This window comes from Melanostigma gelatinosum, assembly GCF_949748355.1.
Source record: "Melanostigma gelatinosum genome assembly, chromosome: 14".
Classification (NCBI taxonomy): Eukaryota; Metazoa; Chordata; class Actinopteri; order Perciformes; family Zoarcidae; genus Melanostigma; species Melanostigma gelatinosum.
This window is the reverse complement of record NC_136647.1, coordinates 20,144,349-20,158,712: the sequence shown is the minus strand read 5'-3', so window position 1 is coordinate 20,158,712 and position 14,364 is coordinate 20,144,349. Positions and strand designations below refer to the sequence as shown.

General features: G+C 40.8%; 1 protein-coding gene and 1 pseudogene across 2 annotated transcripts in view; both read right to left on the bottom strand.

The window, feature by feature from the left end:
- uvrag (UV radiation resistance associated gene) overlaps positions 1 to 2,118 on the bottom strand; it is an 83,045-nt gene extending 80,927 nt beyond the window's left edge. Inside the window, exon 1 of the mRNA XM_079283203.1 lies at positions 1,897 to 2,118. Within this exon, the coding sequence (XP_079139329.1) occupies positions 1,897 to 2,001 (105 nt within the window). The 5' untranslated portion in view covers positions 2,002 to 2,118. The remainder of the gene's footprint in view (positions 1 to 1,896) is intronic.
- Positions 2,119 to 3,861: 1,743 nt separating this feature from the next.
- LOC306788057 overlaps positions 3,862 to 14,364 on the bottom strand; it is a 30,920-nt pseudogene continuing 20,417 nt past the window's right edge. Inside the window, exons 8-15 of the transcript XR_013773186.1 lie at positions 13,977 to 14,061; positions 13,602 to 13,730; positions 13,283 to 13,390; positions 11,681 to 11,751; positions 8,369 to 8,573; positions 7,558 to 7,732; positions 5,529 to 5,731; positions 3,862 to 5,319 (exon numbers count right to left, since the gene is read on the bottom strand). The product of XR_013773186.1 is annotated as an uncharacterized misc_RNA (transcript). The remainder of the gene's footprint in view (positions 5,320 to 5,528; positions 5,732 to 7,557; positions 7,733 to 8,368; positions 8,574 to 11,680; positions 11,752 to 13,282; positions 13,391 to 13,601; positions 13,731 to 13,976; positions 14,062 to 14,364) is intronic.

The following is a 14,364-nucleotide window of genomic DNA, read 5'->3' as shown; positions in this document are numbered from 1 at the left end:
AATGTAACTTCTTTACATTCTAACAGAATGTAAAGAAGTTACATTCTCATACAATGTAACTTCTTTACATTCTAATAGAATGTAAAGAAGTTACATTCTCATACAATGTAACTTCTTTACATTCTAATAGAATTGTCTTTTGAAGATGAACAGGACATTTTTCAGTTTCAAGTAATGACTGGGTTGTTACTTTCGGTGCTGCTTTAGTGTTGATCATGTTTTGATATTTGAGTCATGTTGTGGATGATCAGATGGAGTTATGATGGTAGCAGTCGCCCAATTGCAGATTCATCTTGAGCAAAACCTTTGTCTATTGTGTTCAAATCAGGCCCATAGGAACAAGGCAGGTGTCCTTTCTCACAACACTGACCTGATGCATCAAGTGGATATTTTTTGCTGAACACAATATTATGCATTTGTCCTCTACATCCTCTAGTCGGAATGAGCATACTTATAAACGCACTGTTACAACTCCTTCATAGTGTCATATTGCTTTTCAGAGAATTATGATGATAAGTTCATAGTAGATGCAAAAGTATACTTATGTACAATATATTATGTTGAACATTGTTGCTCCTGAATGGATCACAGCCAACCCAATTATGTTCAACACAGCTCCATGTCCTTGGTCATGGTGGCCACAGGACTTAAAAGAATAAACTCCATAATTCTCAAAATTCTAACCCTTTGCTTTTTTATTAACAGCATTTACTTGTACTTTTACTTTCAATACTTAAGTACATTTAATATCAGAAAATTACTTTTGATAATTAACTACAATAAATATCAGATACTTTAAGACTTTTACTCAAGTAGTATTCTAATAGGTGACTTTTACTGGAGTCATTTTCCAGTAAGGTATCTTTACTTTTACTCAAGTATGGCTTTTGGGTACTTTATACACCACTGCTGCTTAGTATGACCTACTACATGGAGAAGGGGTTTAATCTAATCTAATCAGAACTTTGCAGTGACTGTGAAGCCAAGGAATGTAAGGGTTACTGTACATACTGGGATTATTGGAGTGGACTAAAGTAGTTTGATGTAGGCTTTTAGCTGAAACAAGTCCCCTGCTGCATATAGATGCTTCACTCGCTGGATGTTGAGTGCAGATCAGGTGTTTAGGCCTTTAAAGCTGCACACTATTCATATGATTCTAAAGCCTGAAACAGACATCCAATAATGCATGTTTCTCGCTACAATAAATACCCTACCATTACTGAACATGACAGTCATGTGCTGTGATGGGCTGAGTTTACAGTCTGAGGTCGATAGCCCTAATGAATGAACTGTCGACTGCCTAATGTCTTTTCCAAATTAATGCATGCATGCATGCATGCATGCATGGATAAGTGAATGAATGGGTGAATGGAAGATACACTTTACTTCCCATGAAAGCACAAATGGAAGTAGTTCATGGCCTTGTTATTTTTCATATATCAATAAAATAACTGTATAAGACAATATAACATCACAGTTATGACAGACGATACCCTTCAGTGGAGCTGTCACCTGACGCCAAGTTAAGTTGCCATTAGCAGAAGGGTTCTAGCTTCGTATACAATTAACGTGAAGGACAGTATATCCTCAAAATTGGGCAACACGCTGAAAAACAGCCGGACTGAGAAACGCCTACCACGAGCCTAACTGGTGGTTAATGTGCCTTGCGTGTCAGTCCAGTTAGCTTACATTAATTTACAGTAAGCTATGCTAACTGCAAGCTAGCAGTTAGCTAGCTTACTAGCTAGCCTGACAGGCCCGCCGTGTTCCTCCAGGCAGCAGTTGCAACTGACGAAGTAAACTAATGTATAACACGCTGAGGCGGACCAGTCAAAGCTTTCCTGTGTCATTTGAAAGCAGTTCGTATTAAGCTGGGCGCAGGGGCTTTGCATTTACCTGCTGGGAAGTGAGCTCTACATGTAAGGCTCGAGAGGATGAAGTTCCAGAGTTAGTGACAGAAGCGGCGGGGATGGCGAGAACCCGACCGGTGATAGAGTTCATCCTCCTGTCGGCATCTAGCGGGTCCCCCTCATTCAACAAAACAACCCATCCACGACATCCGGAACACTCGGTTTAAAGTTTGCGAAGCTCCTGGCAAGACATGCAGACACGGCTGTGTGTGTGGGTAAAGCGCTGTCAGCAGCTGTCAGCTAACCAACGGGACGTAAACAAAGTACAGGCTATTTTGCTACACTTGGTTCGGAAATCCGTATCCGGTTTACAGGCACGACATCTAGGCTGCTGATTGGCTCAAAGTAACGTCCGTCACGTAAAGGCGGCGCCTGCTACTGAAATCTAGTGTTACTATTGGTTGTATTATCTGTTTATCTTCCAGGATGGGGCGGGCATCCGTTGGAATCTGTCAAAGCTGCAAAATATCAGGAAATTGCACAGAACAGCGTGACCTGCAGGTGACAGTTAAAAGGTGGCACCCAGACAATGTCTCACCTCTGATCTCCATTCGAGCTAGTACAAAAATAACAAAAACTATTCAAATGTATATTGTGCTGGCCATCCAAGTGGCCCTCGTCCACTTTATGTCACTGATTTCCAAGTACTCATAAGAGGAAGATAGAGGAAGTACTGAGGCTCTTCACTGAGTAAAAGTAGTAGCCCAATACCAGTGTAAAATGACTCCATAACAAAAGTCCTGCATTTAAATTGATACTTAATCAAAAGTACAACAGTACTATCAGCTGAATGTACTTTAAGTATCAAGAAATTCTCTCAATGTAAAATGTTAAATGTCATAGTGTTATACATATACTGTATGTTAGGCTTTATAATATTATTGGATTATTACTATGAAATCTGTAACAATGTATCATATTTATAAACTGATCATACGTTGTGTATGTAATATATGGACCTGCAATGCAATACCTAACTACCGACGAAAGCTAAATGTAGTGCATTAACAGTATTAAATAGTAAAGTGTGAAAAAAAACTCAGGTACATCAAAATTGTAATTATGTACAGTACTTACCGTAGTAAATGTACTTTACTTTCCACCACTGCATGATCCCAACGCCTACTGTACTGTATGATTTGTGGAAGCTTTGCTCATCCTGACTGCAGTATATTAAGCAACCATCAGAGGGCAGCATCAGACACAGAGTTCTGTTTCCTCTGGGTCATTGGACTTCACAATAAAATATTGATTGCTTTCTCTGTCTTGTGTTCTTCAGACAGAACCTGCATGGTTTGGAAAATGGCTTGTTGGTGTACAAAATAAGCTTATTAGAGAACATACTTTTGTTTCACCACATTTTAAAGTTTGTAAAATATAATATTGAGGGATATAGCACTTTTTACACCACTATAATTTACAACTAAAGATACCTCAAAATGCCAGAAATGCCAAAAATTGTCTTTTATATTCTTTATGCATGTGTGACTTGATGAGAGTATAATGTGGATATTTCCCTAAAACTAAAATCTAAAATGGAATTGTGCAACTTTATGGTTTGTTGCAATTGTGTCTATTTATTTCCAAAATAATTGAATGGCAGCCATTTTACAATGCAGTAAGAAAAACGAATATACTAGAAACTAACTAGAGGGCATTTGTATGTTGAGGGCCTGTATGCAATGTCGAATGTGCTCAAACATGAGGCCTCAAAGAAGTCACAATCTAGAGGTAAATTGGGAAAAATGATGCAGCACTGGAAATAAATAAACACATAAATATAGTGTTTGGGAAAATGTTTCCAAAGACAAGACACAAAAACACACATCTACTTCTGAAAACATACAACAATTTAATTTAAATATTGGCAGACAGACGACGCCATTTATCATATTAACAGATCTCTCTCGCCGTTTATTTCATGCAAATGTCTTGCACATGGATTACACTGCTGTCTATAAGAAGGCACAGTGGTGAAACCAGAGAAAATGGCTCTTCAAATGACAATCTGATAATTAACTGCCCCATCTTCATGGCCGTCAACATCACACACACTTACTTACTTCGATAATTCCCGGGATGTGTTCCATACCCACATACTCTTATTTCACAAAAGTACTGGTGGCAGCCTCGAAACATAACATAGTACCAGTAATACGACTGGTATCATCCCTTGATTTTTCAATTATCACCCATTGCACGGTTACAAAACACATTCACCGTACACCGGAATCCTCAAACATTCAGGATTTTCACCCACAAAACATGATCTTCTCCAACTGCAGCTCAATACCTTCATTTTACAGAAGTTACAAGACATCAGTGTGGCTTTTGTTGCATTGACAAAACACACCCGTCCAGACCTGGACACCACTAGGACCAGAAAGGGAAATCAAGACAAGCAGCACAAGGACAGTCTTGGAAAATTTCTCATATCAAAAAGGCATAAAAACCTCAGAAGGTAATCAGCAATACGAAAAGTGCATCAGAAATATCGACTGAAGGAGGGTACTAAAACAGTCTCGTTCCTCTCTACAGCATACAATTAATACTTTATGGCGTTATAAATCACAGGCACACATGTATATGCGTATGCATTCATAATATGTATATCCATCCTGTAGAATTCCATCACTTTTGGCTTTTATACAGTGGAAATACACGCATGTGTGGGGACAACCTAGATCTTTGGCTCAATTAAACTTTTGGCTTATCATCCCAATAATGAAGTGGTATCTTCCATTTGCATTGTTTGTGCATTAAGCATATAATAGGATTTAAAGAGCTTGGGGAGAATTACATGGCTGCATGAGTGAAAGACAAAAGCATTGGCACTTCTCTAAAGTTTTGCATGTTACCATGCTAGTGGAACTTTCCCCCCTCTGCACCGATAAACACAAACCAAACCCAATGCCTTCAATGAGACATGGAAACCACAATGGCATAATTGTTGATGTGGGATTTGGTATAAAAACTGAGACGGTTCTCCCCGATTGCAGCAGCAGGGAGAGGTGCCTGTTCTTCAAACCTGCCATTTCCTGAGAATGAACTATGCCATGTGTGTGTCTATGTGTGTGAAACGATGCAGACAGCAGATGTTTCTTTAACAAAAGTGCTCATGTGCAGAGCTTGCAGTCCAGAGATAATCCAAAATCGGGCATCAAGATAGGATGCGGGCCGGGGTGGGGAAGGGGGCGGAGGGGTCTGAAGATGCTGTCAAAAGTTCAAAGCTTCAACAGAGCCCCCTTGTCCTTTCACTGGATGTACAGGACGTCGCTCTCTTTCAGGCCGAAGCGGGTCTTGTACTTGTCAAAAAGGCACTGCAGGGACCTGATGTACATTGCGTGGTACAGGTCCACCATCTCCTCAGTTGGATCCTCAATTTTTGGCACTGTGATTGGCTCTCCAACTATAATAAGAACAGGAGAGAGGGTTAAAACAAAGAGCTGATCAAAGAAACTTCGGTTGAAGTTCAACTATTAATACAGCGTGCTAGTCGGATGAAGCAAATACGGTTACTGTACTAAAATAGCAGAGTATTGTTGACATTTTTACAGATAACCCTAATCTGTATCTTCATCAATCGCTCTGACCAAGCATTAGCTTGAGCAAACTTGCCTATGGTGGTGATAGGATTGCCATAAGGCACAATGCCCCAGGAGTTGCCAAAGAATAGGCCACATCCATGGAAGAGGCACGGGGCAAAGCCTATGATCTTCTGCAACCTCCTTTGGAGAGACCGCCAGTATGTCCCCTCCTCGAAGATCACCTGCTTGTAGGCATCGTTCTCTCCAAAGGAATACACTGGAACCAGGTCAGACCTGAGGAAACACAGAGGAGGTTACTCAACAAACTGTCCCATAAATATCCACTTACAAAAGTAGGACAATGCCAACCAGGATGTTTCTAGAATTTAAACATCTAAAATCAGCAACAACATGAAGGAAACAAGTCAAATATATACAACAAGTGTCTAGTGGTAAAGACATATAGGAATAAGAAATAGAATATGAGCAAGCTAGCTAACAAGCCAGCTGTTTGCTAGCTTGTAAGCTAGCTTGCTTGTTAATTCCACCATGCTTTAACGCTACACTGGTTACAGAAAATGAGCCGTACAGAGTTGCCACTCATCTAGCGAAAGCAATGTGCTTTCCTGTGTGTGGAGGAAGCTTCAAGTTGTTAAATTCTGTGTTTCCGAAAGTCAGTTTAGTTTATGCGGATGTTAGCTCGCTACAATGGTCACAACATAAACATGGCCGCCACTCTGACCATCCTGCTATATTGATTTAAATGGAAATGTCCATTCTACTCCTATTTTATTTCGATGGGTGTAGACCTAACGAATGTGAAACAATAAAAAAGGTTCTGATGAGGAAAATAACTCACAGAAAGCCTAATAAATAAAAACCTTCCCCGGGCTGAAACATTTTGCAAACTTGTTTGATTAACTGTATACCAAAATCATATGCACCAATATTTGTATTATTATATTACAATTATATCTGTTAATCCAATGGATTTAAAAACAAGTAGGGCTCGAAGACTCACTTTACCTGTAATAGCCATCCTATTTAACTGAATGATTGTTTTTTATTCGTGTCTCTACGTCAACGACCGTTCACTTCGGTTGGCAGACGAGCACAAAAACAATCAAACTGGAGGTTTTTTTTTGTTGTTGTTTTAAATATGCAATGTGATAGTTCTTATTATTAATCAGTAGGTCATGATAACTAGCACGTAGGCAGACTGCTGTAGTTTCCAGTTGCCTTGTTTTGTATGCCAGTTATAAAAGGGTTTATATAATCAGGAAATGTTCTGGATTGGTATTAAAACTACATTAGAGCTCACGACACCCTCATTAAAAGGTTACAGACTTCTGTAAACTGTGATTTTTTACCTTCTCACAATGTTTATTTACAATATGGCCTGAAATGATAAAACTATCCCAGATTTTACAGGCGATAAGAAATAAAATATCCCAAAAAATAAACATCATTGTGTGGTTCAGAAAATAGATTTATAGCAACCAGAATATTCTGTAAGCTCTCCTCATATCTACGTTGGACATAAATACAAATAGATTTGTGATTGCAAACCTTAAAATTGCACTTTTTACTCTATTTTCTGCAGAAATCAACTTAAGTGTTGTTATTCAAAGGTGATAACATAATCTGTATCTTATAAGCATCAACACCAAACCATAAAAGCTCCAGAAAGTGAACCCAAAGTGACCTCAGTTCACAGCCCAGGCTTATTTTCAGTTATGAATGAAATTCTGCATAACTTAAATAACTTGTCTCTTATTATAGCAAGCTCTAAGCTCCTTTTAAAACGCTGTGATAAGCAACAGCTATATAATCAGGCTTGTTTGAGTTAAGGAGACACAAACCCGGCCCACTTAATGGTTATAGTGATTAATGAATGGCTGAGCACAAGCAGCTCCGAGCTTTATGGGGGACAACACCGCACATTCATCAAAGATTCGGCGATGCTCTCTGTGAGGTAAATTCGACCTTCTTGTGAGTAATAATCTATTGGTTATTCATTCCAATGAGTCACCGCAGCCCTGAGAAAGACATCTTTTCACATTCAAATCAGATCGGTCGAGGCTGTGTTTAGTCTGCGAGGTGTGGTGCAGCCAGCTCACCCTTTCTGCAGGGCCAGCCTCACAAAGCCTTTACGGTTCTTCAGGGTGACGGTGTTCATGCCCGGCGCGCACTGCAGAGACTCCGACGCTCCTCCGATGACAATGACCACAGCATTTCCCGTCCCGTTGCACGACAGCAGATAGTCGATGGAGTTCTTGTTCACTGGACAGATACCTGAGGAACAAAAAAACAAAAAAAGATATGGAAAGATGAATGAAACTGCAGTAAAGAAGCAGTGCACAACAGGAAAATACACTGACCTATTAAGTCTGCTAACATCTTCTTAATCCTATTAGATCGGGTCAAATACTGGCTGCAAATATTGTAATTCTCAGTCTTTTGAGACTCCGCTTTATTGTACTTAATGCAATGCTCAATGCGGCAAACCCCACAAGTCTAGTACGTACGTAACATTTAAAAAATCCCATGAGCAAAATCTGATCTACGGCAGCTGAAAATAACAAAAAGACAGTCTCAAAACAACAGAACATTTGCAAAGATTGTTGCATTACACATTATCGCAAAGAAAGTTCAACAGGGCAATTTACCGATGAAGCTTTCAGAAGCAACATGTACAACGACCTATAGTACCCTCAGGGAGTATGTACAGTATCTGTGGATGAAGCTGAACAGCAAACAGCCCTTCAGAACAGAACACTTAAAGCTCTATCAAACAGTGAAATCAGCACATTCAGGCAAACAGAAGCTACTTCAGCTGTGCAACAGGACAAAGGTCCGCTCTCTTACAGATACAGCCATCTGTGTTTTTCAAGGACTCAGACGAGCCTTCGTTGCTCCTCATCGTCTCACCTCCAGACATCAGGTAGTCTCGAAGGACGGGCAAGCGGAAGTTTCCCGCCAGGGTTGCCAGGGAGGGCTTGATTCCCGGGAATTTCTTGGTGAAGCCCGTAGCCTCGGTCCCGAAGTTGCAGAAAGCGCCGAAACAGAAGATGCCGTGCGGGTGGTAGCCAAAGATGTAGTTCCGGCTGGGCAGCAGGTTGTGGGTTTTAATTAGCTGCAGGACAATAGCACAAAGAGGACCAGTGTGAGGCTGATTTCCACACTGTCACAACATCTGATTGGAGAGATGTCATGTTCGCGACCAGTATGGCTTAAGGGCTTGAGAACATAAGCGGTGTACCAGCTTCACACTAAATACGTATTTTACACCTCATAAAATACAGTCCAATCTCAAGTTTTGTCATTTACTGGATCTTATTCCTATAACTTATTAGTTTTGTGTAACGCTCTTTGTAACATTATTGTGGAGATGTACCATACAAATAATCATTCTAATCTTTAGTATATGACTTTTTGCAGTTAGTAGTATATATACACACACATATATATACACCCACACAATACATCAACATCATTTATTTATGAATGTAAAATATTCAATTTACAATGTTTTAAACCTTCATATCTGGGAAGCTGGAACCTGTCATTTATTTTACGATAAATAGATTATCATCATAGCTGCCAATCAATCTGGTCGATCGTCTGATTCATTCTCTGAAATGTGAGAGGACAATGTTGATTTAAACGGTGAGGTTTAAATTGACAGTGACGGTGGAAAAGAAATGAAAATGATTTCCAGAAATGAAACAGTTTTCTGGGTTTGCGTCTACACCTAATTCACCACCATCCACTGTGAGTTTGTCACTCTGCCACGTGCTTTGTGCTGTGTCGTTTGCTTTTTTCAGAATGCATACTGTTTTTAAAAATAAAATAACGAAAACAATAGACATTAAACTTTATCCACAATGTCAAAGGTTGAGCACCGTGTTCCGTATCATACGCGGGACACTTTCTTTATGAAATCCTCAATCCATACATGCAGGAAAAGACGCATTGCATGTGGCTATGTATGTTGAGTATGAAGAGTATAACTATCAGACTTTTCCAGAAGGAACAAGCTACACACTGGAGGTGAGCTTAGAATAAGTGTGTGGGATGAATTCAGGATACAGCTCATGTTTTTAGCAGAACGAGGACATCCTTATCAGCTCGAAACCGACATAACCTCCTCTGTCTGCTCAAGTGCACTCATAAAATAATGTCCCACTTCACATGTTGTTCATGTAGCTCATATTGGCAGCAATACACTTTAAACACAGTGTTATTTTAACATCTTGGTTTCATGTTGAACTTGTAAACTTGCACAATATCATAAGAAACTATAACTGTGCTCTGATCTGCACTATAGACTTGATTCCATCACGTGTGTACACAAAGCTCCCTTTGTCGCTGGTCAAACACAACCGTTGCATAACCACATTAGCAAGAGGAGATCACATCTAAGATCTCCATAGCACCGCAGGACTCCACCTGCTGGCATGGCAGATGTAGAAAGACTCCAGTCGGACCACGGGAGATGTGACCAGCATTTAAAAGCTGCTGTTGGTACATTTTGCGAAAATAGCTTTTTGTCATATTAGCACAAAGTCCAATAAAAGCTCTGTCTCTATATCGATAGAGATAGAGTCGTACATTGATAACAGTCGAGCCGTATCCAAGCACCGCCCGCCGACCAGGTGCCTATTTGAGGTGAGAAATAGTCAATGGAAAGTCACTAGGAGCAGAGGAACCTGCTTTTTTCACTGATTATATGTCTCATGTACTACTGTCACAGTGACAGTTTGAGCAAATATTTAAAAAAGGATTTTATTAAACAACACCTTATATAATGAGAGGAGACAGTAAAGAGCTAGAGGCTGTAGATTCACTGGTTAGTGCATAGAAGCACTAGTATCACTGAAGAGTCTTTGTTTGTAGTGCTGAGGCAGACGTTGATGTAACACTCAGCACGTATTACAGTCCTCACTTTGATTTTAAGGCTGGTTTGGACCTTGACCAGTTGGCTTCCAACTCGTATAAATAATAGTCCTTGCCCGACAGTCAATTGATGGCGCTGCAGATATATTCTGGTTATTTTGAGCTACGAGACCTTTTCAACTCTGCTGCGAGAAATAAACGATCAACACACTCATCTCATGTCGGTAGTTAATAATAACCAACATTTGACAGAAACATAAAACTTCGCACAACAACAAAAAATAGATAAGTAATAAAGAAAAGAAACATCGATCAATTTATGTTTTGCAGCGATATTGGGAGTAAAACGAGAGACGTGTGAAGAGTCAGCTGGCATCGGGCCGTGACGAGACGATGACCTCGTCGAGCCACTGAGACAAATGGCTGCATGGAACACACTGTAAAGATCGATGAGATGAGCAAAGTTCATAGACAAAGAGCTGGACTTCAAATTCCTCCCGCCCTGTTTTTCTGCTGTACAGAGTGTAGAAACATCAATGCTGGATCTTTTCTACACTGATCATCTTTGTTTTTTGTTTCAATCATGTCGTGTATAAAATGCCACAAAATTCTGAATAATGTCCATCACATTATCCCCCATGTCCTAGGAGACATCATCAAATGTAAACCGAAGAAAATAAACAATTAATCTTACTGGAGGAGCAGGAACAAAATAAGGTTTGGTTTAAGAACGATAATCTAAATAGTTGCCGATTTTGTGTGGCAGTCCACGAATCAATTAAGCAACCAACTGTTGCAGCTCTCGGCTGTACAAGAGTGATGATTCAATAAAATAATCCCATGATAACTAGCTGAACAAAGTCCACCCATGACAAACTCAACACAGTTTAGTCCTGCACAGTTAGTACAGTGTGTTTGCCATAATCAGCATTACCCTCTCGTCTAAAAGATGCTACCTGAGGGCCAAATAAGCTAAGCACTGCTCCTTGGCCTATCAGGTAGGACAAAGTCTAAAACTCCTGACCAACGTCAAGCACTCATCACAATCACCACGGGACAAGGAACAGCATAGAGCCGACAGCTGATACCCCATCCAACCCCTGATAAGCTTATCTACAATGTCAAACCTGTGCGTGACTGCAGATCGATGAACCAACTAAGTCTTACAATACTGAAGCACACAAGTCTTAAGAACGTTTTGTGTGGCGGCACAAAACAGGCGAGGCCGAGCACGTTTCATGGTTCATCCCCCTACTGGTCGCAATCCTGACGTCTCCATAGCTCTACTGTTGGGGTTGCGTAAATTTAGCGAGGGCACACCAAGACTCTGACAAATGTACCCACCCTGATTGGGAAGTAGTCTCGGAAATATGTCCACACTGTCCAGTTTCTCACCCAAGAGGACCTCCTGCCACCTGAGGAGGACATTACAGATTATTACATCACATATACAGCCGCAACCAACAATTCATCCGTTAATATTCTTTTTGACTGTTCCATTAAAAAGGTAGGGGAGGTAATGTTCTTCCGATAACAATTCAATTTACATCCCGACAGCCATTAATGAATCAAATGAAGAAAAAAAAGCCAGAAAAGCCAGAAAAATAAAAATCGATACCAGTGGCGCATCATCTGAGTTTTCCATGATTATTTTGGGAGGGGGGCCTGAAGTGGCGGGCTGTTAGTGATGCTTGACGACTTTCTTGCTTGATTTAGCGACTTCAGCAACTAGTGCGGCTAACTACTTTGTTTGGAAAGGAGTTGGCAACACTGGGATGTTTTTAAGTGGGATCATTGATAAAAGCTAGCGTACTCTTGCTTGTTTCTCAACAACTACCAACCCCGGTTTTAATTAATGAATCATTTCGTTTACAAGATGTCAGAAAAACAGTCGAGTCCAAAGTAACCTCTTTAGATTGCCTGTTTTATCGGACGACAAAAATTTGTTTTCTTTTACTATCAACGAAACGCTAAACGCTAACGAAACTATGCCAAGCTGTACTTTGGCATCATGCTGTGCTTTGAGCTAGATGCTAACGTCAGAATCGCCAGAGATTTCGCGATACGATATTATCGCGATACTTCAGTCACGATACGATATTATCACGATACTTCGATATTATCACGATACTGCGATATTATCATGATACTTTCACGATATTCTGTGTTGTGACAACATATATTGCGATTTATTACTTTTTTCAACTTCAAATTATGTCCCCAAAGGAAAACTGTGTCAACAACATGTTTTATCTGAGTTCTTTCTCTGATGTCTCCATCTTTGTTTTGACCAACTTCCTACCACTCACGCACGCAGACCCGGCACCTCTGCTGACCTCACCAGAAAACAACTCAGCACCATCTAGTGGACTGAAAAAGCAATTGAATTTTTTATTTTTTATTTTTAATAGTTTATATAATAAAAGATCGATACTTGGCGTCCGTGTATCGATATTATATCGCCACGCAAAATATCGCGATACGATGCTGTATCGATTTTTCCCCCCACCCCTAATGTTTACCATGTTCACCATCATGCAGTTCATTTCAGATAAACTAGCACCGATCCAAAACCAGCGTTTAATTAAGCTGAAATGAATTATACCGTGTGGAAGTGACCAGGATCATTCCATTATGAGTACTACAGCAACTTGGTAGAAAATTGGTAGAAAATTTACAGAAATTACAGTTCAACTGTACACCTTTTTATTGCAGCAATAAATTGGTCAACTTATACAAGAATTATTCCAGCATGTAATGTACATACAGAAGTATGTAAAGAATAGAATATAGAATAGTATAGAATTTGATTGAATAGATCAGCCCCATTATCACTGATACCCGGTCCAGCTATAACATCGACCCCGATATCGGTGCATCCCTAAACATGGGGGTCAAAATTGGACTATTATGCAACAGTGATGTTTCGAGATTTTAATATCTTGCCTTGTTTCGGGGTGTTCCAGTCAACGATGAGCCAGGCGGTGTAAATGGCAGAAATAAGCCAGCAGTCAGTGCAGAACATGTAGATCAGTAGCGCAGTGCAGGCAACACCTGGAGGGAGAGAAGAGAGACGGTACAATCGAGCACTTGACCAGAAATAAACAGTAATCGTAGGCTAAACTAAAGGCTAAAATATTCTGCCAAGAGCTAAGAGAGCAGTATATGCGTTCAGCTCAGAGATCCGACCTCCTCGTGAGACTAATGAGAGTACAAGCTAAATCTTCGAGCTTTCTTGAGGTGAAAAAGGCCCGGCGGCACTTACCCATGGCCAAGAAGCTGATGACCCATTGCAGCACGGAGATGACCTGCAGCTGTTTTTTCATCTTGGATCTGCAGGGCCAAAAAGCCACGGACAGGTCCTGCAGGGCAGAGAGGATGCTGCAGCCGGTGCCTGGAGGCAAAAGATGACAAATGATAAAAAGTAGAGTTTTATCAAAACTGTCAAATGTCCATGCTGGTGGATTATTGAAGGCACGGTTACGGACGCTTAAATGGATGAGGGAGAGAAACGTTGACAAGTAAAGTATCGCTTTTTTACTCCTAGTTTGAGTTTAACAAACCCAAAGGTGGAAGTCAAACAAAACAACTGAGCAGCCCTACATTTCCAAACTTTTTAGCCGCAGCCTCAACTACTCACCAGCTCTCTTCAGTCACCAGCCCGTGAAGGCAAAGCCATGCAGCTGCGTGCGAGGAGAGACCGCGAGCATGAAGTGACGGACACATTAAGAGCCTCCCGAGCAAGTCAAGCTTGAACCGCTGAGAGCCAATTCGATGAAGATCTCCCCTCCAGGACAACACGGCCGTCTACTCTAATCCCATCTATGCACACTGAAAATAGCCCAGCACCGGGCTGCTGCTGCTGTGACTTTAAACTATGATGCTCTGACGGCTTAAAGGCTGTCGCTGCTTGAACCAGTGCCAGGAGAGGGACGGAACCTCGGTCGGGATGCAGCCGGTGACCGGTTAACGGCTGAATGGGCCCACGCACAGGATGTGCTCTCTGAGTCCAGCTGGGAGCCAGATCA